Here is a 25,795-nt window from a genome sequence, read left to right on the forward strand (position 1 = left end):
GAAGTGAAAAGTCACATACTTGCTTCTTAGAATAAAAAGTAATATATGGGTATAGTAAAAATTAAAATTCCAAAAGTACAGAAAGATGTAAAAGAAAAATTAGAATTCACAATTCTAGCTTCTCCATCTCATTACAATCTCTTCCCCCAGAAATGTCCACTGTTATTTCTTGTATATCCTTCCAGGGAAAAAATGCATTTATAAGCATAGGTGTATTCTTTGTTTTTTTAAATTACATAAAAGGGATGTCAATTCACATGCTGCTCCTGTTGTCACTCACCAGTGTCTATAAGATAGTGCCTTGCAAAACGTGGAGCAAAGCATGCCATGTAGTATGTCACCAATCAGAGCTAAAGAAGGAACAATTTTGTTTACTCACTGGCGAGAACTTGTTCTCAAAAGTACTTGGTGGAAGTAGTCTGAGCAGACAGGTCTACTTACCAGATAGCCAGTATTTTTTGAGTCTTAATAATTTTTTTTGAGTGGATAATCAAGGTTCTAGTATTTGAAGGTGCTTAGAAAACTGAAAACCTGGAAACCATAGATAGCATTAGAGTTGCATGTAGATCATTCCACTAGTAAAGACTGCATAAATATGAAGTGAGTGATAATAGAGTTTCAGTGCTTTTATAGAAATAATACTGCTATGAACATCTTTGTCACTACAAGCCTTTACATACCCAATTTTCTTATCATATATTCTAAGAAATACATTTCTTGAAGCAAAGAGATGTTTTTAAGCCTTTTAATGCCCACTGCCAGATGGTTCTCCAAAAGCATGTGCAAGTTTACCTTGCCATGAGCAAATTATGAAGGAAAGGTTTTCATTTAATTCTCCGAAGCATTAGATATTACATATTTTTAAATCTCTCCTACTTTGAGAGGTAAATTATGTGTTGTCATTGTTTGCTTCCACTTGCATTACCTTCATTTCATTTTTCCCTCACGTTTACCAAGGTTTTTCTCTTTTTCTTTCAAATGATTTGTTCTAGTTTATTGCCCATTTTCTTGTTGGAATTTCAATGTCCTTTACTCATAAATCTTTATGATCTTTAGTAATGATGTTAATTCATATAGGCTATAAGTCAGCAAATAATTTTTCCCAGTGTTTCAATTTTTGTGTATAGATATTCTGTAATTTTTAAACTTAGAAAAGTTTCCCCTCCCCCTTTGTACAGTTTGATATTCAATTTCAGTTTTTACTCCGTGTTTATTCATTTATTTTTATTTCCTCAATTCCATCTGGAATTAAAATTTCTCTAATACGGTATATTTTGGGTTTGTTCTGCTTCATTGATCTGGCTGTTTTTGTGCTGGTACATTTTTACTTGTAGGTTTGTATAATATGTTCATGGTGTGGGTCTTACTACTTCACGTCCCCTTTCTATCTGTTTCCTTTTTAAATAAGAAGTTTAATTTTTAGAAATACATACAATAAACACATTAAACATTAAAAGAAGACAGTGAACAATCTTCACTCCACTCATAATCATTCATTTCTTGATTTGTTTTCCCTAGCAATCATGTCAAATCTCAGGGAGTGCATTTGCTTCTATACTTAGCCTGCTAAAACTCCCAGGTTCTACGAAGTATTTGTATTAAAGATTTCCTTTCATCCTTTACCTTTCTTTTTACCTACCTCTCTGATTGTATTATTCTCTTAAAAAGTATTTTTTCTCATTGGAAAAGTAGTACATGCTTATTGTAGAAAGTTCAGAAAAAAAAATATAAAGAACAGCATAATTTCTTACAATTTCACATCTGTTAGTAGCCCCATTCTGGTGTTTTTTCTGTATTCAATCAATTTCATATTTTGATGTTTTCTTCCCTACACAGTTGATTTTAATATACTTCTTAGACAAACAAAATTGGGATTATACTTTATATGGTTTTGTAACTTTCTTTACATGATAGTCTATCATGATTGTCTGTCAAGTAATTATTTTGTGTTCCCAGTACCTGGCATGGTTGTTACACATTATAATCCAGATTCAAAATAGGAAATGGTAATCAATCCTCAAATAAGGAGCCAGTGGCAGTGGTGCTGTAATAATAACTAACATTAATTACATTTATTCATACTTAACATTAATTGGTTGTGTCACAACTCTAAACATATTACTTATGTAATCCTCAATATTACAGGAGAATACTTGAGAAAACCCTGTGAGTAATATATTATTTTCTCCATTTTGCAGATGAAAAACAGGCATAAAGTAGTTTAATAATTTTCCCACAGGCCCCTTCACAGGAAGTGATAGGATACCATCCTAGGTCTTTTGATTTCCAAGCTTTTACACTTTACCAGCCCTTACACTAAGTGTTACCCCCTAGTGCTGACCCTGAGACATTTTCATGTGCTAACTCTTTGTAAGTCCTGTAGAGCTCTATTCTCTCTCAAGGTCCTTTGTGTAGCATTGGAGTTCATTGCAGCTTGGCTTTGTAGTGCAGCTAGGACTGTGCTGCCTGTCTGCACCATGAGAGCAGCTAAAAAACGTATTAAATCACATTCCCTTCCATTTCACACTATACTCTGTTCAGAATTTCAGACATTCTGTTCCAATAGTTCCTGGATAATGTCATTTTGGTCCATCTGCAGATTTCTCTATGGTAACAATCTTTATCCATTCAGCATCTTAAAATCCTCTTGAATGTGTTTAGTATGTGTAACTTTCTTCTTAAAGTTTTACTTTATGACTGGATCATACTCCAAAAGAAAGGGAGAATGAGGGTCTATTTAGTGGTAAAACATGTCAGTCATATATTACTCGGAAGTCCATAGATTATGTCTATGTTTGCACTTTGTTTGCAACCTGTCTAGTTCTGTTTTGTTTTGTTTTAGACTCATGATTGTTATCTGATATGCATTTCAAAATACAGTATGTTGAATGTTGAAAGTAATAACTATAAGCCTGCTTTTCTTTCTTTTTTTTTTTTTTTTTTTTGCAAGGATCATTCTTAGTTTAAAAACTGAATTCTTCTCATGTTTTTATAAAACAACCTGATGAGAAAAGTGATCTTGAAAAGACTTGTTCTATGAGGAAGTAATTTCCCAAAACTTGATCAAAGAATCTGCTTTGGAGGAAAGAGATGTCACCAGGATAAATAGTCATTGAATCTATTATGAGTAATGTTTTTCAAAAAGTTAAGAATAAGGAAAGGCTCTTTCTTATGAAAGGAGGGGGGATCACAAGCCCAGAATAGGTGAAAATAAAACTGGTTATAGAGCATAAAGAGAATGATCTTTTATCGACAAAGTAAGTTACTTGCTGTGAAGAAAATGTGGAAATATTTATAAAGGATGAAGGATAAGGAAGGTAATAAAGGAAAATAGAACATGGAAGAAACTAGCCTGTCATCCTAAATGCTTGGTAGGAAGTAAAATGGACCACCCCCACAGAGTGCTTGTGTTCTCTTTACTAAGCACTTGATTAGCACTTCTGTGGCTGCATCGTTGAAGATCCTATAGAGGTTAGCAGAGTGCCTTTGCCTGTAGAATACACTCATTGAATGAATGTTGAGTGATCTGAAGTTACTTCAAATTTGTTTAATCAGTGCCATGATAAAGTAATTTTCTAATTATACAATTTTTTTGAAATTGGTGATTTGCCTACATTCTTATAACAAACATGTTAAAGCATTTTTGTTACTCTAGTGGGAACTTGGGTTTTTTTAAAGCTTGTCAACAGTATGAGTATTTTGGCTGTGGAAGCCGGGTATGTGTGTTTGTGTCTAATGTGTGTTGTAAATTTTGGCTCAATTTTAAAGTAAAACATTTTTCTTCTTTGTAAAACCTGAAGTAGCATGTCCTTAATACACTTGTGTTCTTTCTCTCTTATTCAGGGAAGCAATGTTTCTTAGTCCTACGTCAGCAGCAGTTTAACGTCCAGGCGCTCGTGGCGGTGGGAGACCATGCAAGCAAGCAGATGGTTAAATTTGCTGCCAAGTAAGTAAGCAATTATATCCTGTTGTCAGAATAAACAATGGTGGGAACCAAGACTCCCAGGGGTTTGGACCATTTTCATACATTAACATCAATGCTTCGTTTGTTTAAAAATGTAGTTATTTAAATTGTCAGTTCAGTATTGCTGAATACATTAAACTTACAAAAGAGAAAATATGGAGCACAGGCTTGAAATTCATTTGGAACTGCTGAAGCAGCACTCTCTACAGACAAGTCACATTTACTTTCAAGTGGAGTAACAAAAAGCCTGGCAGCCTCAACATAGCAAAGCAACTTTATTTTGTTGTGTTTGTTGAGCTTCTTTTCCTCCCTCCCTCCCCCAGTTTGAGATTTGCATATTAAGCAACAAGTTTCCTAACTGAAAAATAAAAGCATATAAAATAAAAGAATGTAGTTTTGCAAATGATTCCCCCAAAGGAAGTAATTCAAATGTCATAACATGTTACAACTTTTAATTTTGACACCAAAACGGTTAAAAAAAAAAAAAAGTAAAATCAACCCACACCCCGCCAACTCCCAACCCCCCAGCTCTTGCTGTCTGGCTCAGAGTTCCTGTAGAAATGCATTGTTTTGTTCAGTTTGCAAGAAGCAGGATATAGAGATAGTGTAGGGGTTGTACATGCTATAGTTCTAAAGTAATAGTAGCTGGTAATGTGGCTCGTTTTGTTTGTATGTTTTGATCAATCAGAATTTTATTTGCATGATAATGATTAAAGAAGACTTGGAAAATGGGCAGTATTTTCAGTGACAGAGTATAGGCACAAATGTTATATTTTTCTATTGATTTTTTTAATCTCTGTTCTTTAGATGTAAACTTTCAAAGATGAGTGAATATAGATAGAATTATCCATAATTTTAGAACTAGAAAGAAACTAAAAAACAATATAATTTAACATCCTAATTTATGCTTGGGCCCTCCCTGACTTCTGGCATAGTGTTTTACATGTACTGGATGTTCAGTAACTGGTGTCGGTTTAGCGATTTATTTACCAAATTTAATTTTATTATATCAGCAATATCTGCAGTCTGCTTTAAAAACTCCAGTGCTGTTAATTACATCAATTCACTGAGGAACTCAGTAGTATTTATAGTACTGGTACAGTAGCCCCACCTCACCCTGTCTCCCAGTCCTGCTCCCTAGAGACTTCCATCTCTTCTATCTGTATCTTTTGGTGATTAGGTTTGCTGATTTCATCTCATAGACTATAAGAGTGTATGCTTGTGGGGTACATATTCAGCTAGCTTTTTAAGGTCAGACTGTATCCTATGAAGTGGGACATAAGTAAGCTTAGTCCCTAGAAATGAATTTTACACAGAGAATCTTCTCTGAATAGAGACCCTGCAAACCGTAGACATATATGCTAAATTATATTTAATACACTGGAAAATACTGGGAAAAAGTCAACTTAAAATCAACAGATAACCTTTATGGCTTTTGTCTTTTACATATTAAATTGGTTTCTGAAAACTAATAAATGGAGCTGACAGTTTTATATAGAATATGTGTTTCCACTAAATTGCATTAATAACCTTAGTGTTACATTCCTGAAGAAAATATTCTAGTCTGAAAATCTTTTGAAAATCCCATTTACCCTTAGTATTCACTAAGAGACGTTATAATGACAAAAGGACAATGGATTCATTTGATGTCTTTAGAAATAAACACGTTCAAATAGTCCATGAATAGTTATTTCTTATTATTTTGGATCTTTTCAAACTTCTGGGACTTGATGAACAGCAGTTAACCATATCAGAGGTCAACCAAAGCCTAATAGCTAGCAGAGCTACTATGTCCTCATATAAATTAAAGAAAGACTTTCATTTAAATGATATAGTGTAAGGATGATCTTTTTTTTAGACAAGGCAAGAATTTAGATAACGTAGTCTGGATTTCATAATCCTAAAGTGGAACTCAGTCAAGATCTAGATGTAATTCAGCTTAACAGTTCAGTTGTGACTTGGATTTTTGTTTTTCTAAGCAAAGCACGGTATCTATTTTTACTTTCCTGCCCCCTAAAAAATAGGCTTTATATAATTAGTAATGTGTGGGAAAAAATGATTTCATAATAGAGCTATTGCAAATTATAAAGCCTTTGGCTGGTTATAGGCAAGTAAATGGAGCCAATTTTATACAATAGGCTTAACATGTGGTACTTTGGTTATAATTATTTAGCTTTTGGCACTACTCTTATGTTAAGGTGTCTAGCCTGAGTAATTAAGAGTAAATGTGTTAATAACTTTTGCTACCTCGTGAAAGAGGAAAATTCTCATGACTAAGACTCTGTGTGGTAAAAAATGATGAGTTTTTTTTTTTTATTGAAGTATAGTTGACACACAATGTTACATTAGTTTCAGGTGTACAACATGGTGACTCAACATCTCTATACAGAACGCTATGCTGACAGTATCATTGACTATATTCCTTACACTGTGGCTTTCATCTCCGTCCCTTACTCATTCCATAACTGGAAGCCTGTATCTCCTTCTGCCCTTCACCATTTCTTACCCATCCTCCCATCTCTCCACCCACTCTGACAGCTACCAATTTGTTCTCTGTGTCTATGGGTCTTTTTCTGCTTCTTTTGTTCATTTATTTGTTCATTTGGGTTTTTTTTTTTAGATTCCACATAGAAGTACAATCATGGTATTTGTCTTTACCTGACTTTTTTCACTTAGCATAATACTCCTCTAGGTCCATCCATGTAAAAATGATAAGTTTTTAATTTGTGTGGTTGATCGATCATTTTTTTTAGGAACATGATTTCATGTCCCTGCTAGGTCAGTCAGCTTTTTTTATGTGACTATAGATTGTACTTCTCAGTACAGAAATTCTGATCTTTCTTAGTAATAGAAGTCTAAGACAGCATGTCATTTCTAATTTTTTTTAATGTTTATTTTTGAGAGCAAGAGAGACAGAACGTGAGTCAGGGAGGGGCAGAGAGAGAGGGAGACCCAGAATCCGAAGCAAGTTTCAGGCTTCAAGCTGTCAGCACAGAACCCGACACTGGGCTCAAACCCACAGACCATGAGATCATGACCTGATTCGAAGTCGGATATTCAACCGACTGAGCCATCCTGGGCACCTCTAAGTCACGTGTCATTTCTGACAGACAGCCAGTATGATCTTCAATCAAAAGTGCTAATTTTTAAAGAAGAAAATCACAAACAGAAAAATTTTACTTTGAAAATTACCTGCTCTTTACATGAATAATAAATCAAGTGAAGTTGTAATATGAATTCTAAAGAACTTTCAGAACTTTTTTAGGAAAAAGATGTGTTGGTTTTGTTCTTCATCCTTCAGAATCCTTTTCCTAAAAATTATGTGTACTTGCTAGGCTTATACAAACTATTTCATTTAAAATGAGTATTCAAAAAAAATAAAATGAGTATGTAGGGGCACCTGGGTGGCTCAGTTGGTTAAGTGTCCAACTTTGTCTCAGGTCATGATCTCACAGCTCATGAGTTTGAGCTCCTTGTCGGGCTCTGCACTGACAATGTGGAGCCTGCTTGGGATTCTCTCTTTCTCTCTCTCTTTCTGCCCGTCCCCCATTCGTGCTCTCTCTGTCTCTCTCAAAATAAGTAAATAGGGGCACCTGGGTGGCTCGGTCGGTTAAGCGTCCGACTTCAGCTCAGGTCATGATCTCGCGGTCTGTGAGTTCGAGCCCCACGTTGGACTCTGTGCTGACAGCTCAGAGCCTGGAGCCTATTTCAGATTCTGTGGCTCCCTCTCTCTGACCCTCCCCCGTTCATGCTCTGTCTCTCTCTGTCTCAAAAATAAATAAATGTTAAAAAAAAAAAAATTAAAAAAAAAAAAGAATTGGCAATAGACTTTAAAAAAAATAAGTAAATAAACTTTTTTTAAAAATACAAATAAGTGAAATAAGTATTCATTGGCTCCATTGTGAAAGCAAAGATTAAGGTAGCTCTCATGCACTTATCTTTGAGATCTTTGGTGAGCTGGCACTTCTGTAAAACAAGAATCTATAGTGTGATTTTTATTAAATAACAATAAAAAGAAATTACTCTATTTGACATTAACATAAGATAATTTTTATAACTTGCTCTGGTCTAATTATACTCACATATTATTGTTATACCATACTCCAAAAACCTTAAGGTCCCGAGGACTTTCTGTCCAAAATTTTACTAAAATTTTTTTGGGAGGATGGAGCACCTGAGTGACTTAGTTGGTTAAGCGTCTGATTCTTGGTTTCAGCTCAGGTCACGATCTCACATTTTGTGAGTTCGAGCCCCACGTTGGGCTCTGTGCTGACAGTGCAGAGCTTCCTTGGGATTCTCTCTCTCTCTCTCTCTCTCTCTCTCTGCCCCTCCCCTGTTTTTGTCTCTCTCTCAAAATAAATAACTAAACTTCAAAAAATAAAATTGTTTTGAGAGGAAAGTCTTCTTTTTGTCTCTCTGAATGAATTTTCCAAGGCATTTGGCCTTTTTTTTTTTTTTGGCATCTTTTTAGTGTTGTTCTTTGTAATTTCTGCCACATGTTAGTTGGGTTGGAACAAGAGTCCAATAATTTATTAAATTAGTTTTTTTATTAAAAAATTTTTTTAATGTTTCATTTTTTTTTTAAGAGAGAGAAGAGACAGAGTACGAGCTGGGGAGGGGCAGAGAGAGAGGGAGACAGAATCCAAAGCAGCCTCCAGGCTCTGAGCTGTCAGCACAGAGCCCAACGCAAGCTCGAACTCGTGAACCACGAGATCATGACCTGAGCTGAAGTTGGGCGCTTAACGGACTGAGCCATCCAGGTGCCCCTAAACTAGTTTTTATTGAGACATACAAATTCTTTTTGCTCTTTCCTGAAATCTATACTTGCCAGAGGTTTATTTTCCAGTGGTATTTTTATCTAAAATATTAAATGGCTTCCTGTTTCCAACCATATGTTAATTCTGCCTGTTGATTCCTCACTACAATGTTACTTCCCACTACTTCCCCATATACACTCTTCATATTGGGCAGATTCTCTGTATCTGCGATGGCCTCTCTTTCTCATATTTTAAAGTTTTGCTTTTATTCATTAAATCCTCTGTCTTTGTCACTTAGCTTAAGCCCATGTCCTTCATGGTCCTCATTGATTGGTTTTTCTTTTCTTTAAGGTCCATAGACATGCTCTTAGAAGGCTGGAAGTTTTTTTATTTTTTTTAACTTCAGTTTTTTAAATTTTGATGATTATCTTAAAGTTATATAAGGTTATTTTTCCATATCATTTTAAAGGCTAACTTATAGCAGAACTGCTGTGTGAATTCAGAACTTTTCATGTAGCATTTACTGTCATATTTACAGTTGTGTTCATGCCAGCTGAAGCCAGATGATATCCGTGTTCTTTACTAATGATGATTTCACTGTAGTTTTGAATAGCTACATATGCTGAGAACAAGTTGGATTAGTAGGTGGTACTTGATAGTTAAGAGGCATCCTGAACTTTCTGTTGTGGACTTGGGGTGCCTGGGTGACTCAGTTGGTTAAGCGTCCAATTTCCGCTCAGGTCATGATCTCATGGTTCGTGAGTTCGAGACCCACATCAGGCTCTGTGCTGATAGCTCAGAGCCTGAAGTCTGCTTCGGATTTTATGTGTCTCTCTCTCTCTCTGCCCCTCCCCCTGCTCATGCTCTGTCTCTCAAAAATAAATTTAAAAACTTTCTTAAAATTAAAAAAAAAAGCCTATGCCATTCAAGCAGATTTATGGAATCCTATTTTTGTCTATATAGGAACAGCGGATCACTAACAGTATAATAGTTCCCATTGCAAGGAAATGTTTCTATTTCCAGTTCTGGTAATTACCATACTAGATACCTGTTTGATTCAGATTTCAATTAACAATGCTGCATTATTAACTTTCACATGAATAAGATAGTTTCATAAAATTATCAACTGATACTTTATTTAAATTGTCATTCTTGGATTCCTGTTTGCAGATTTTTGGTTAATTATGGGGTCTAATTGTCCAGAACCAACCTCAAACTTACCATTTTATGTAATGGTGAGCAGACATTTTTTACATTACTGATAATAAAGTAAAAGTATAGAAACAGATTAAATATAGAACTGGATCTGAGACTATAGCTCTACACAGTAAACCAAATGTCAGTAATTTAGTTTTAGCAGACTTTAATATTGTTATCTGAATTTTGTTATTTTTAGTATTTGTTTCATTTTGTTTTAAAGTTCATTTTTATTTAAAGTTAAGGGCTGTATCTCATAGCTGCAAAGGTGACTTCCCTGGTCACTGAGGCAGTACATCCATGTTGCGATTACCTATAAGTTGTATATCTTTCTTAACATCTACTTAACATTTTTCATTTGTACCATTCTTTCAAAGACTGTAATTTGGTACCCCCCCTCCCGCAAATAAATAAAAATAAAGTTAAGGTCTATACACAGTGGAAAACAGTGTGGAGGTTCATCAGAAAGTTAAAAATAGAACTACCCTAGGATTCGGCAATCACATTAGTAGGTATTTACCCAAAGAATACAAAATACTAATTCAAAGGATATATGTACTCTGATGTTTATAGCAGCATTATCTACAATAGCCAAGATATGGAAGCAGCCCAATTGTCCATCAATTAATGAGTGGATAGAGAAGATGTGGTATGCGTGTGTGTGTATTGTATGTGTGTGTATACACACACACACACACACACACACATATTATACAGACAATGGAATATTACTCAGCCATTAAAAAAGAATGAAATCTCACCATTTGCAATGACATGGATGGAACTAGAGGGAAATAAGTCAGAGAAAGACAGATACCATACAATTTCACTCATATGTGGAATTTAAGAAACAAAATAAATAAGCAAAGGAGAAGGGGGAGCAAACCAAGAAACAGACTTTTTTTTTTTTTTTTTTTTTTAAAGTAGGCCCAGTGCCCAACAGGGAGCTTGAACTCACAACCCTGAGATCAAGAGTTCCTGTACCGACTAAGCCAGCCAGGTGCCCCACAAGAAACAGACTCTTAACTATAGAAAACTGATAGTTACCCAAGGGGATGTGGGTGGGGGGTGTGTTAAGTAGATGATGGGGATTAAGGAGTGTACTTGTGATGAGCACTGAATGATGTAGGGAAGTGTTGAATTACTATATTGTACACCTGAAACTAATATTACACTGTATGTTAACTACCTGGAATTTAAACTAAACTTAAAATAGTTAAGGGCTATAAGCATATAGCATTCATACTACTTTTATATTTGAAGTTTTTTAAGTATGATAAAAGCGATTAAAGTGAGTCCCTGACATTGTTTATACCATGAAAGAGAGCCCACGTAGTAGTTTGAGAACCATTGGTCTGTGCCATGTTGAGTAGTGGCTTAATTTTTTACCATGTATATTTTGAACTTATTCTTGGGGTTTTGGTGAAGACAAATGTGTTCACAAAGTAAATAATTTAAACCATTAACTTTTACAAAGCACCTATGGGCAGCTGGGTGTAATAGAGAGCCAGAGAGTGCAGAAACTTGGCTCCCCACTAACTAGCCACATGATTTCATAAATTGTTTTCTGTGTGCTAGTCTTACTCCATTCTTTACAGCTCAGACCCTTCTTTAATAAACATCTTTATTTCCACTTGCCTGGGAAATATAAAAGTCTGAGACTGAGTGATAGTACTAATTCATTAAAATTGAAGTTACTCGACATATAAACCAAGTTGTACCTACCCCAGAATCGGAATACAGATTTTTATTATCAAAAGGTAGTTCGTTATTTTTAAAACTACCTAGATAATTTATGCTTTGCGGGTGCTATTTTGAGTTAACTAGTAAATATATGGTTTCTCATGTTTGGGAATTTTGAATTCTTTGCCTCAACGAATTGTATATTTAATTTACATCATTGATGCACTTTATGTTGGTGCATTACTTAAAGAACTAGTGTGTAGCTACTTTATATGTCCTTTTTTTTTTAACTAATCTTATTACACCTTTCCCAAGATTTAGAAATTATTAATTTGAATATGGGTAGTTATGTAGATCTTGTGGGGCACACTTCTCATTGAGTAATGTATTAGTAAGATTCAACAAATTATTTCTGACAACCAGAAAGCTAACAAATTTGTTGCCAGTTTTGCTATAAGCCTTTCATATTCAGATTTTTAGGTTTGTTGATATAAGAATATGTAAATATGCAAAAAGAAAAGTTTAAAATAGTGGGTTTTTTCACCATTATTGATTTTGGGGGGAGAGGAGAAGGGAGTAATAGGAATAAGATGGGAATAGTTTTGAAAGATGAGCTGATAACTATCTAAAATTATAATTGTGATCATCACCTAGCGCTCACCAACTCCCAGGTTTATCCCTATTACTATTAAGTAACAATCAGCATATATTAAGATATAGGAATTCTTAACATATTTTAAGCCTTTAATATGACAGGCTGGTTTGGTAAAAGCACTTTTTTTTTCAAGTTTATTTATTTTGAGAGAGAGCACAAGCAGAGGAGGAGCAGAGAGAAGGAGAAAGAGAGAGAACCCCAAGCAGCCTCCCTGCTGTCAGCAGCAGAGCCCCATGCAGGGCTGGAACTCAAGAACCACGAGATCATGACCTGAGCCGAAATCAAGAGTTGGATGCTTAGCCTACTAAGCCAACCAGGCGCCCTAGTAAAAGCACTTTGAGGGTGTTAAATATGTGGTCCCTAAAATAATGTGAAATAAAAGGTAAAAACCACTGTTCATACAAAGGTTATGCTGTTAACATTCCATCATTATCTTGGATATATTGAATAGATTGTATGAGTAATGATGAGAAGTATACTCTTCAGTTACCTCTGTTAACTGGTAGCGTATATTTCTTAGATGAAAGGCCATGGAAGGAAGTCGCCACGCCCCCCCCCCGACCCTAATACACACTCCTAGACTTTCATTGCACGTGAAATATTATTTTTAATATTTAAGAAACAATCTGTAATTAAAATTCAGTATAGTGACTGTCCTTTCTTTATCTTGCCAAGCTTTTTGGTGGCAATTGTGAATTTTTATTCTCATTGGGATGCAATACATCAGAGTCTGATGTACAGGGAAATAACAGTAATATTAATAGTATTCCTTATAATATAACAATAGCAGCAGTAATAATTAACTATTACTATCTTCTGAGCTGCGAAATGCCATACTTGCACTTTGTCTCTTGATCCTCACAGCAGCACTATGAGGTATAGACACTTTTTCTTTATGTCTGTTCATTTTTACAGTTGAGGAAATTGAAATTTAAAGTACCAGGTGTTTTGGCTAAGGTCTCTTGACTCTAGGGCTCACGCTCCTCCTATGTCTTCATGCTTCTCGGAGATAACCTAATGATACCAGTCTAAAGCTTAGAATAGCTCACTTAGAATACAACCTTAATACACTTAGAATACAACCTTAATGTCACTGAAATGTGTTGATGACTGGGAAATGCTTTGTGTTTCAAAGTATTGCTTTTTCCTCAACAGTATCTTCTCTATTTTTTTTTTTAAGCTTATTTATTTTGAGAGAGAGAGTGTGTGTGGGAGAGGAGCAGAGAGACAGTGGGAGAGAAAGAATCCCAAGCCGACTCTGTGCTGTCAGTGCAGAGCCTGATGTGGGGCTCGAACTCACAAACTGTGAGATCATGACCTGAGCTGAAGTCGGATGCTTAACTGACTGAGCCACCCAGGTGCCCCTTAACAGTCTTTTCTAGAGTATGCAGTTTATTCTGGTATATTCTCAAGGAGTGGATACCTGTTAGGGTCCCTAGGTGGCTCATTTGGTTAAGCATTTGGCTCAGGTCATGATCTCACAATTGGGGAGTTCAAGCCCCACATCGGAATCTGCGCTGACAGTGCAGAGCCTGCTTGGTATTCTTTCTCCCTCTTTGCCCCTCCCCCACCCTCTCTTTCTCTCTCACGTAAACTTAAAAAAAATTTTTTAATAAAAAATAAAAGAATAGATAACTATTTTGTTTCTTGAGGGTGACAGTGACTTTTAGATACTGCCCCTGAGTTATTGAAAACCAAAACTGGTGAAAAATAATAATTTTGGTTTTAAAAGTATAACTGAGTAATAAAAAAGTATTTTTATGTTGAGTCATAAGTTAATGCTAAAAATAGCTCCAAAGGAGCAATTAAATTTTTTTCTAGTCATCATTAATACTAATGAACTTGTCTCTTCTGCCATAAAGCAGTAGCTGCCTTCCCATTGTTAAAAAGCATGCTATAAAAACAGTGCAGGGGAGGGTGGTAGTTAGAAACTAAAGAGTTTAATGTTTGCAAAGAATTATTTTTCTTGAATAATTTCAATATGAAAATATTTGATAGCTATAATTATAAACATGAAATCTAAAATCCACTAGGCATATTTAATAACTGCATCTACTTTTGCTTAATCGTTTGTCTTTTTTATCGTCAGCACTGCCACACAGTGCATCTTACACATTCTTAGCATCTTACTCTCACTGTGAGAAGTAAAACAGTCACTCAACAAAGCAACTGTGTGGTGAATGCAACTGATGTGGAAAATAAAACTGTAAATTCTGAATTTATTTTTTTTTTAATTTTTTTTTATGTTTATTTATTTCTGAGACAGAGACAGAGCATGAGTGGGGGAGGGGCAGAGAGAGAGGGAGACACAGAACCAGAAGCAGGCTCCAGGCTCTGTGTTGTCTGCACAGAGCCCAACGCGGGGCTCAAACTCACAAACTGTGAGATCATGACCTGAGCCGAAGTCGGTCGCTCAACCGACTGAGCCACCCAGGCGCCCTGATAAATTCTGAATTTAAAATAAGAATTTATCCTTTACTGAGATTCTGAACACAGGAAAGAAATGGAAAAGTTTGGCTGGATAACTGATGCTGTTCCTTGACACACTGGGCTCTTTATTACACAGTTGTACGAACAAAAATCCTCTTGTAAAATTGCTCTGTTGTCAGTGGGTAGGAGATATTGGGACATTTGCATGTGGTTGTCCTTCAGGGTTAACTTTTTATAAAGATAGTGCTAATATTCAGTTCTGCTGTTCTGCTAATATAACAGATACTTTCCTAAAAATCACCATGCTTTGCAAAATTATGCAATAAAAACCTCAAGGTTTTGCGGAAAATGGGTTAATAGCACAAAGGTCAAAAACTTCATCAGTGACATAAAAAAAAGAACCTAATTTTTTTTAAATGTAGGTAGAATAGCTTGATACATGTCAAATAGTTGAGAAGTACATAAATAATACTATAATAAGTCTCACATTGTATTTTTTAATTGAAGTATAGTGGACACACAGATGTTGCATTAGTTTCAGGTATGCAGCATAGAAATTGGACACCTCTATGCTATGCTCACCACAGTGTAGCTATTGTCTGTCACCATGCAATGCTGTCACAATACCATTGACTTTGTTCTCTGTGCTCTTTCATCCTTGTGACTTATTCATTCTGTAACTGGAAGCCTGTACCTCCCATTCTCCTTCACTTATTTTACCCATCCCTCCACCCTCTCCCCTCTGGCAGCCATCAGTGTGTTCTCTGTATTTATAGGTCTGATTTACTGTTTGTTCATTTGTTTTGGTTTTTATATTTTGCATAGAAGAGAAGTCATATAGTATTTGATTTCTCTGACTTGTTATCAGCACTTTGTCTTACAAAAAATATACTGTTCTGTGTGGAAATGGGTGTCAGAGAGTTGCAGCTTATAAATCATTTTGAAGTGGTAGAAGGAAGGCTGTCTGAAACCTGAAGGCACATTATACCACCAAATGTGGCTTATAACATAGATGTTTGAGGTGTATGTGTTTTGAGTTCACCTGAGTACAGTTGTCCATACTGACCTTGTGTTTTCACTCATGAAATCTGACGTAGGCAAGCACAGACTTCTCATTATGCTCAAATTGATACCTAATATATCAGTTGTGTTGGGATTAATTCACATTTCAAAGCAAGTATTACAGCTAACATGATGGTACTCTTTAAAGTTTGAGATAACTATGTTTGCCCAGTGAGTGGGTAAAAACATGGGTCTTATCTGTTTAATGGCTGCTGATGTGTGGGGTGAGGAAAAGAAAGAAGTGGAAAATTACTTCAGAGTTTCCAGTTTGAAACACTATGTGGAAATGACACCATCAATCTGGACTAAATTCCCAGGATGGGCTGGGACTAAACACGACCCACTCTCTGGAGCTGTGATGTGCTCACCTTCTCTGAGAGCACTTTGCCAGATAGAGTAGATACTGAACGGGGGTGGCGCTCTGTTTGCCATGAAGAAAAGGAGAGTGGGTTTGGATAGGCAGCTGGCAGTATCACCTAAGTTTGTCTTTGTTGAGTAAATTGGAGAGAAGTTCCAGCCTTTTGAGTTCATGAAGAGTCCAAAGACTGAAGGTTGTTTTACTCAAATCCATTTTGTTTTTCTGGCTGACGGTATCCTGTCCCTCCCATTTTAAGTCAACTCATTCTAAATGTTTTTAGGTGTCCGTTTGGAATACGTTGGCCTTAAAATTCCTTTTCTTCCACTAGTTTATCATTGCTTTATTTCAAAAGCTCACTTCTGTGGCTGCTGCTTGGATTTTGCCCCTTAGAACTTAATTTTAAACTCCAGTGGCCATTCTCTCTAACCATAATTTTCAGCTTTTTACCTGTCCCATGTCTCTTAATCTTCTGTTGGACCTCATCAAGACTTCTGATCTTTTTACCAGTCTCCCTGTTATCTCCTACTTCTTCTGTCCTCTTCTGATCTCATGCGAGCCATTTCCATTCCCAGAACTGCCCTCACTGCATCCTTATCCACTGTTCCCCCTTCTCTTTGTTTCTTTTGACCTGCCCCCCATAGATTGCTGATCCCATAATCTAACACAAAGGTTAAGGAGTAGATTGTGTATTTGTGGCACAACAGTTGATTTTTATTCCTCAACTGGGCCTAGTGGAATGTATTCTACTTTATAATGAAAATAGAAGTTTGTAGGCTGCCTATTTTCCTTGTTTTGTTGAACTCTTCAGTATCTTATTCCTCTTTATCCCTTGGTTTCTAAGTATAATGAAAAAAGAAAAACTTGGAGAACACTAGGAGTTCCATTGCTTAATATATTGTCAGCCTTGTATTATGCTTAAAAACAGCACATGGACAGCAACAAATAAATTCTGGTGGACTCTTACGTAAATAAAGCAAAAATCCTTACTTTACTAATGCATTCACTTTAGAAAGGTAGCAGCTTAGTGAGTCAGCCAACCACCCATTCTGCTAGAATCTTTGGTTTGGAAAATAGCATGCTTAGAAATACGGCCATAAGATAAAAGCCATTTCTAATCCTTGGTTAATTTTCATACTGTCTTAGATCAGATCTTATATGTGAAATGCTTGCAATTATCTTTAGTACTAGAGGAGTGCCTAAGGACTGTTTATTTATTCTCAAGGTGTTTCCATTTTGAATAGTGTGCTACCCTGAGAGACTGGACATTTAAAACATGTGAACTCCTACACAACAAAGTGGCAGAAATAATGGTATTTATATGTTAATTCCATGAGGCCCTACATTTAACTCTATTCCCTCTGGCCATATACCAGGTGGAAAAAAGCAAGGAGTCCACTATTAAAAATATCAAATCAGATAGTTCCAGCTGGGGTTTCCCAGTCATTTAAAAGGCAAAATATGAGGTCACTTTTAATATCTTAAGTAGGTAACTATCTTAGCATTTACTTTAGATATTAAATCTGAAGTGCTTATCTTTCCCTTACTAACTAGATTATACCACTAGCAGTTTTTAGCTTTTGAATATATTCCTTAAGAGCAACATTGGCACTTAATATGAGGTCAGTTGCTTTCCCCACTTATCTTTTCTTAGGAATATCCAACTCATCAATATACTAATCTGAAAAGTTGACTCACTAATTGGATTTAAGTGCCACAGGACTCCTCAGCACATTATTTTAATCAATTTGTTGGAAGGATCAATTTTCTCATGGTTGAATGCATATAAAAATGAAGCAACTAAATGAGCTACATAGGAAGGTTGGCACATCTTATTCCCTAGAGATCTTTAAGAAGAGGTTCTTAATTGTGTATCCAAAATGGTTTGTGTTCCTTAAATGAATTTGTCTGGAGCAGGAAGATGGGATACCTATCCAGGCCTGTGTTTGTGGATCTCCATCTTAGGTTGACATTACTCTTCTAACCTTAGTATTAGTAGCTGGTGTTTAAGTTGAAGCAAGAAGTCATCCCTTTTTTTCTTAAAAGATTATATTTTATTTAGTACCATCTTAAAGTAATGAACAGAGTAGTCTTGTGTTAGTTATGGTTGAGTTTTGTAAAGACAAAATGTTTGTAAAGGTTGCCCTAGAGGCCTTTTTGTATTGACTGCTATTAAGTACTACAGTGAATGTAAAACAGTGTTTAAAGTTTCAAGCTGAAGTTATAGTAACTACTGTAAAGGGCTATGGTTATTTTGAATGGCAGGGTTAAAGTTAAAAATTGAATTTTGGTATTTGTGCTTATATAAAACCCCTCTTCCCACCCAGCCTAGAGATATTTGGATTCTGAAAAAAAAGGCTTTTTCAGACTGCTAGTTGTACATATAGGTGTTTTATTTTCTTTTTCTTCATATTAGTCATTGTGGTTAAGTGATTTATTCGTAGCTGGTGAGTCACAAGTGTGTTTTTCATTCTGTGAGTCACCTCACTGCATACAAGTTTGTGCATTTTCTTTCATTTCTAGATCTTTCATCTAAAAATAGGTATTTTATTTAGTTGGTAAGTTGAAATTTCAGTTTGTTACATTAGCTTTTGTAACTGTAAAATATCAAATAATGTTGAGAGGAAATCTCACTGGTTTAGAAAACTTATTTAGTACCTCCTCTGGTCCAGGCACCCTACTGGGCTTGGGTATACAATGGCACATTATCACATAAGGAACTTAATTTGGGGAGATGGCAAAAATAGATTAACAACTGCATACAGAGACATGCTATAGGTGCTGTGGTGAAAGTTTGTGAATATATCATGTATAGTTGAGGCCCAGAGAGAGGTGGGCATGTGAGTACTCCTTGAGTATCATATAGATAAGTTGGTGGAGGTAAGCTAGGTCATTACACTGCTGTAGATTGCAACTCTATGTTTGTTTATTTTTGGAGAGAGAGAGAGAGAGAGCATATGTGGGGTAGGGGCAGAGGAAGAGGGAGAGATAGAGAATCTTAAGCAGGCTCCACACCCAGAACAGAGTCCAACATGGGGCTCAGTTTCACAACCATGAGATTATGACCTGAGCCGAAACCAAGAGTTGGATGCTTAACCAACTGAGCCACCCAGGCGCCCCTGATTGCAACTCTTTGAAAAACTGCATATAGGGGCGCCTGGGTGGCACAGTCAGTTAAGCGTCCGACTTCAGCCAGGTCACGATCTCGCGGTCCGTGAGTTCGAGCCCCGCATCAGGCTCTGGGCTGATGGCTCGGAGCCTGGAGCCTGCTTCCGATTCTGTGTCTCCCTCTCTCTCTGCCCCTCCCCCGTTCATGCTCTGTCTCTGTCCCAAAAATAAATAAAAACGTTGAAAAAAAAATTAAAAAAAAAAAAAAAGAAAAACTGCACATAGATGGTTTATACTTCTTTGTTGGATTGAGATATTTATCTATTGAAGGAGAAACAGAACTTTTACATTTGTTTTTGTCTAGTTCAACATTTGTTTTGAAAGCTTTAATGAAGTGCTTTAAAATTAAAGTAGGTCTAAAATCAAAAATTCTCAGTTTATAGGATTAATTTCTAAGTTAAATATAATTTTAAGTAATAACATCATATTGTTTTATACAAAGATTCTGATGAACCTCTATTGAGGCTGGCAATAATAGCAGGACATTAAGATGCTTCAGTGTTACAAGTGGATAGTACAATTCTTGGGCAATATGAAAACTATTTGTGAAGGGCCTGTTATTTCCAGTTGACTTCACATAAACTATAAAGGAATCTGGCAGCTCGTGAGCTTCTACAAATGAGAATGTATTATTTCAGAGTGAGCTGATGATGTATTCGGAGTATTTAGAATTTGGTGTAATTCGTTGAGTCTGTAACAGAACAGAATACTCTAGCGCAGTAATCAGTACATGATCTTACTGTTGTGTGATCTTAGGCTACTTACTTGACCTCTTACAGAGTCTAATAAGTTTTCTCAACTATAAAACGGTGGTAATGGCTATCTTGTAGGCCTTTGGGAAGTTTAAGTGAAGTGGTATATGTGTAAAGCACTTCACACAGGAACTGGAACATAAAAGGAAATTGGTCAGTGATGTGGGAATAATAATACTTTAGGTGTTTATATATATATAAATCAGTTTTGTTTGAGCTGTAAAAATGAAACTCTTACTTCTTCAGCATTAAAAAAAAATACAGAGGAAAGTGAACAAAACTACCATAGAAGGACAACACAAAATTTATGAAGCATTGCATATTTTTTGCAAAGGAGAAAAAATTTGGAGGTGTATAGACCAAGTAGTAAACCATGATTATAAGAAGAAGAGGTTGGGTATATGATGGGAAAGTTAAACTTAATTTTAATGATTATTTAACATTAGAATTTGTAACAATAAATAAGTATATTCTTTTATAATAAAAAAGTTTTTGAAGCAATGTATAAAAAAGCGTTTCAAAAATAACTTTAAAACATAAGAGCAAACCCTGCCATTTCCCATCCTTCACTGGTGAGGGGCAGTTGGTGAGTGTGAATTGGAGGTGATTCTTCTTTGTTCTTCCAAGACAACTTGCTGGAGTCAGCACCTCACACTGGGACCCAGCAACAAGAGGTACACAAAGTACTTCTTTCCCAGATCTATTTCTCTATGGTTGAAATGCACAATGGTGATCTGTTTAACTAAAGTCATGTGCTGTTAAATACTTTTTCACCTGTGGACTATACAGAAATGAAACTTTCACTGATGGACAGTAAATCACCTACCCAACAGCCTTTCTCAATGTTTATGATTCTTGTTCTCTTATCTCAGTGGTCTTCACAGTATGATTTGCTCAAGATTATCCATTGAGAGAAAGAAAATAATTAAGCTGCTATTTATTTCCCTTCCTTCCTTCTATTATCTGAAAAGTAAGAAAGAGTTTGAGTTTTTCTAATAGTTCATTTATAGATAAACCCTGGGCCTGTCACTTGGATGGCATCTCAGAAGGTCACATGTCGCATATAGTATGTGAGGTCCCTGAAGCAAGACTGCAGGATTCCAATAACAAAAAGGAGCTAACACTGGTACCCTAACTCTGGTTCACTTTGGCGTATTGTAACCAATTGCAGTTTATTGTGCTTCATTTTGGTTTGGGGGCATTATATTTATTTATTTATATGTATTAAAATGATAGACTGACTCCCAGAAAAAGGACAGGTGGCTTAAAAAACATTCAACCAAGGAGACCACAGATTGAGGATAAAATTTAAACATAAGCACAAATGAGAAAATGTTAACACTAACACATGTACTCTTAGAGTGAGATCCTTGTATCAGCTGCATTCTGCAGTTTGTTTTTTTTTTAATGATAATCTAATCATATTGGGCAAGACGTCCGTGCTCCAAAATTGGGAATTATTGGGAAGACTGTGTAAAGTATGGATCTGCATTCACTGTAGCTAATTATGAGGCTTACCCTGAATTTACGTTTGTATAAGTATAATAACCTACATTTAGGATTACATGTATATAATTTTAAGATAGATAAAATATATACATATTGGGGTATGTACCCTTAGATTTTTTTTATTGATAGAGGACATCAAATTACCAAAAATGTTTGGAGACAGCACTTAACCAATAGTTGATATATTAATTATATCTGTCTGTATTAATCCTGTATGTAAGGTTAATCTCTATCTGTATTAACCCCATAGTTGATCTATTACTCTCTCCTTTTTGAAACATGTTATTCCTTGCATCTCTAATGCCACTCTCTTTTATTTACTTATTATTATTATTATTATTTTGTCTCCTTATTTCCCCCATCCAGAGTTCTATCATGATCTTTGGCATTTCTGACAGGTAGTAAACAATAGGTATAAATGAGATTGCCCCCCGCAAAAAAAAACAACTTATGTGACAAAACCAAGAAGTAATTCCAGATAAGTTGTTTTAAGATTGTTGTAGGCAGTGCTGTTTTTAAGATGTGTTTATAGTCCCTACAACCTTTCCCTGAACAGTCACTTTGAAGAAGAATTCAGTATTCACTTGAATGGGAGCACTTGGGTGGCTCAGTCAGTTAAGCGTCCGACTTTGGCTCAGGTCATGGTCTCACGGTTTGTGGATTTGAGCCCTGCGTCCGGCTCTGTGCTGACAGCTCAGAGCCTGGAGCCTGCTTCAAATTCTGTGTCTCCCTCTCTGTCTGTCCCTCCCCCACTTGCACTCTGTCTCTCTCTCAAAAATTAACATTTAAAAACAAATTTTTTTAATATTCACTTGAATGGATAAATTCTGCTGTGTTTGATATTAAATCAACCCTAATATTTCATAGTCAAATTTTGTATATCTTCCTTTAAATTTCTTTTTTTTTAAGTTTATTTATTTATTTTGAGAGAATGAGAGCACAAGTAGGGGAGGGGCAGAGAGAGAAGGAGAGAGAGAATCCCAAGCAGGCTCCATGCCACCAGTGAGGAGCCCAACACAGGGCTTGATCTCAACAAACCACGAGATCATGACCTGAGCCAAAATCAAGAGTCAGATATTCAATCAACCAAACTATCTAGGTGCCCCTTAAATCCCTTTACAATGCATACTACACAGTGGAGATTTGCAGTGTGTATGTGATAAATACAAATAAACTTTCACTTACTTCAGAGCCCTTTTTTAGGATCAGATGAGAGCTTTGAACTCAAGCATTTTTTTTTTTTAAGTTTATTTATTTTTGACAGAGACAGACTGTAAGCATGAGCTGGGGAGGGGCAGAGAGAGAGGGAGACACAGAATCTGAATTCTATGAGGCTCCAGGCTCCAAGCTGTCAGCACAGAGCCTGACGCGGGGCTTGAACTCACAAACTGTGAGATTGTGACCTGGGCCAAAGTCGGACGCTTAACTCGCTGAGCCACCCAAGTGCCCCTCAAGCATATTTTTTAATTTTATAAGTTTTTAAACTTCAGATTGTATTATTAGTCAGCTGTTGGAAAAAAAACTCCTATGTAACAAACCACCTTAAACTTTGTAGCATGATATCACTACCCAAAACCATCTACAGATTCTGTGCAATCTCTGTCAAAATCCCAATGACATTGTTTGCAGAAATAGAAAAATTCATCTTAAAATTCATGTGGAATCTCAGAGGGCCCTGAATAGCCAAAACAGTTTTGAAAAGGAACAAATTTGGAGGACTTACATTTCCTGATTTTGAAACTTATTACAAAACTATAGTAATCAAACGTATGTAGTACTAACATAAGGCTAGACACATAACCCAATGGTATAGAAGAGAGACCCCATAAATCAACGGTGGTATATATGGCCCATTGATTTTCATCAAGTATACCAAGACTTCTTAATGGGAAAGAGACCATCTTTTCAATAAATGGTGCTGAGAAAACTGGATATCCATATGCCAAACTGGATATATACTGTACACCAGAAATAAAAATAATTCAAAATGGACCAACTGCCTAAATACAAGAGCTGAAACTAGAAAACTCTTAGAAGAAAACATAGGCCAAAAATCTGTATGACATTGGATTTAGCAGTGATTTCTTAGGTATAACACCAAAAGCAGAGGTAACAAAAAAGCTAGATTAATTGGACATCATCAGAATTAAAACATTCTGTGCATCCAAGGGCACTATCAAGAGAGTGAAAAGATAACCCACAAAATGGGAAAAAATATTTGTAAATCATATATCTAATAAAGAATTAATATCCAGAATATATAAAAACTCCAGTAACTTATAACAACAGCTCAGTTCCAAAATGGACAAAGGACTTGAATAGACATTTCTCTAAAGAAGATATACATATGGCCAATAAGCACATGAAAAGATGCCCAGTATCACTAGTCATCAGGGAAATGCAAACCAAAACCACAATGATATCACTTCATACCCATTGAGAAGACTGTTATCAAAAAAAAAAAAAAGAAAAGAAAAGAAAAAGAAAAATAATGAGTGTTGGTGAGGATGTAGAGAAATTGGAACCCTCATACATTGCTGGTGGAAGTGTAAAATGGCACTGCTGCTGTGGAAACTATGGTGGTTCCTCAAAAAGTTAAACATGAAATTATCATATGATCCAGCAATTCCACTTCTAGACAGATACCCAAAAGAATTGAAAGCAAGGCCTCAAACAGATACTTGTATGCTATTATTCATAACAGCATTATTCACAATAACCCAAATGGAAAACAACCTAAATGTCCCATCAGCACAGGAATGTATGAATAAAATGTTTTATGTACATATAATGAAATTTTATTCAGCCTTAAAAAAGAATGAAGTTCTGATACAAGCTATAACATAGATGAACCTTGAAAACACTGTGCTGGGTGGAATAAGTCAGACGCAAAAGGACAGATATCATGGTTCCACATACCTGAGGTACCTAGAGTAGTTAAGTGCATACAGACAGAAAGTAGAATAGAGGTTACCAGTAGCTATGCTTGGGGGGAGGGGTGGAGTAAATGGGGAGTTAATTATTTAAATGAGTACAGAGTTATATGATAATAAAAAATTCTAGAAATGGATAGTGGTGGTGGTGCCACTGAATTAAACACCTAACAGTGGTTACAATGGTAAGTTTTATGTACTGTATACTTTACCAACAGTAAAAATTTTTTTAGGGGCACCTGGGTGGCTCAGTCAGTTGAGTGTCCAACTCTGACTCAGGTCATGATCTCGTGGTTCACAAGTTCAAGCCCTGCTTGGGGCTCTCTGCTGTCAGCGCAGAGCCGTCTTTGGATCCTCTGCACCCCCTCCGGCCCCTCCCCCACTTGCATGCTCTCACTCTCTCCCTGTCTCTCAAAATAAACATTAAAAAAAAAACTTTTTTAAAAACTTGGCAGCATACAACAATAAACCTTGATTTCTTGCTCTTATATTTGAGCTAAAGCTCAGCTCATCTAGGCTTGTTTTGAAGCTGTGGTTTGTGTCCTGGTCTGCTCCTTGTGTTTCTCAGTTTCCTTTTAGGAATGATCTTTAGGGATGATCTTATGGAGAAAAGCAGGAATGCTAAAGGGCAAGTTCAGCCACACAAGTGCATTTCAAACCTTTACCGGCATCATATCTACTGACATATAAACCAACTCATATGGCCAAACCCAAAGCCACAAGACAAAGAAGTACTTTCTGTATACTTTGAAGCCATGGCAAAGGTGTGGATGAATACTTACCATAGGGGAGCAAAGACTTGAGAGTAAGAATTCAGTGCACTACAGAGATAAGCTAAGAACTTTAAAAATGTTTTGGCAACATTGAAGACTAAGGCATTACTCATTAGTACATTATTTTAGACTATGAAGCTTACCTCCTTCAAGTACTGAAACTGTTCTAACAATTTTTTAACAGAATCTTTGAAGTCCTTTTTACACATTCTTCCTTTTTAAGGTTTGGGGGGGGAGGGGCAGAGAGAGAGGGAGAGAGAACCCCAGGGAGAGAGAATCTGTCAGCACAGAGCCCGACATGGGGCTCAATCTCATGAACTGTGGGATCATCACTTGAGCTGAAATCAAGAGTTGGACGCTTAACTGACTGAGCTACCCAGGCACCCCCAGTTTTGAGTTTTTTTTAATGACAGGGCCATTACTATGAGCATCTATTTTAGTTTGTTGCTTTTTAGATAATATAGTTATGAAAATTGATAACAACTCAAGATTGATAACAACTACAGATAATAAAAGTGCCCCTGCGGTTATTGGTGAGGCCCTAAGTAGTAAACTAT

General features: G+C 36.1%; 1 protein-coding gene across 3 annotated transcripts in view; it reads left to right on the forward strand.

Moving 5' to 3' along the window:
- Positions 1 to 25,795, forward strand: part of DARS1 (aspartyl-tRNA synthetase 1) — a 64,475-nt gene that overhangs the window by 12,862 nt on the left and 25,818 nt on the right. For all 3 annotated transcript variants that reach the window (XM_047083175.1, XM_047083172.1, XM_047083173.1), the window contains exon 4: positions 3,844 to 3,946. In XM_047083175.1, the coding sequence (XP_046939131.1) occupies positions 3,844 to 3,946 (103 nt within the window). The remainder of the gene's footprint in view (positions 1 to 3,843; positions 3,947 to 25,795) is intronic.

This window comes from Lynx rufus, unplaced genomic scaffold (genome assembly GCF_022079265.1).
Source record: "Lynx rufus isolate CCGP_SWC_20201006 ecotype Redwood Valley unplaced genomic scaffold, mLynRuf1.p SCAF_2, whole genome shotgun sequence".
In the NCBI taxonomy this organism is placed as follows: Eukaryota; Metazoa; Chordata; class Mammalia; order Carnivora; family Felidae; genus Lynx; species Lynx rufus.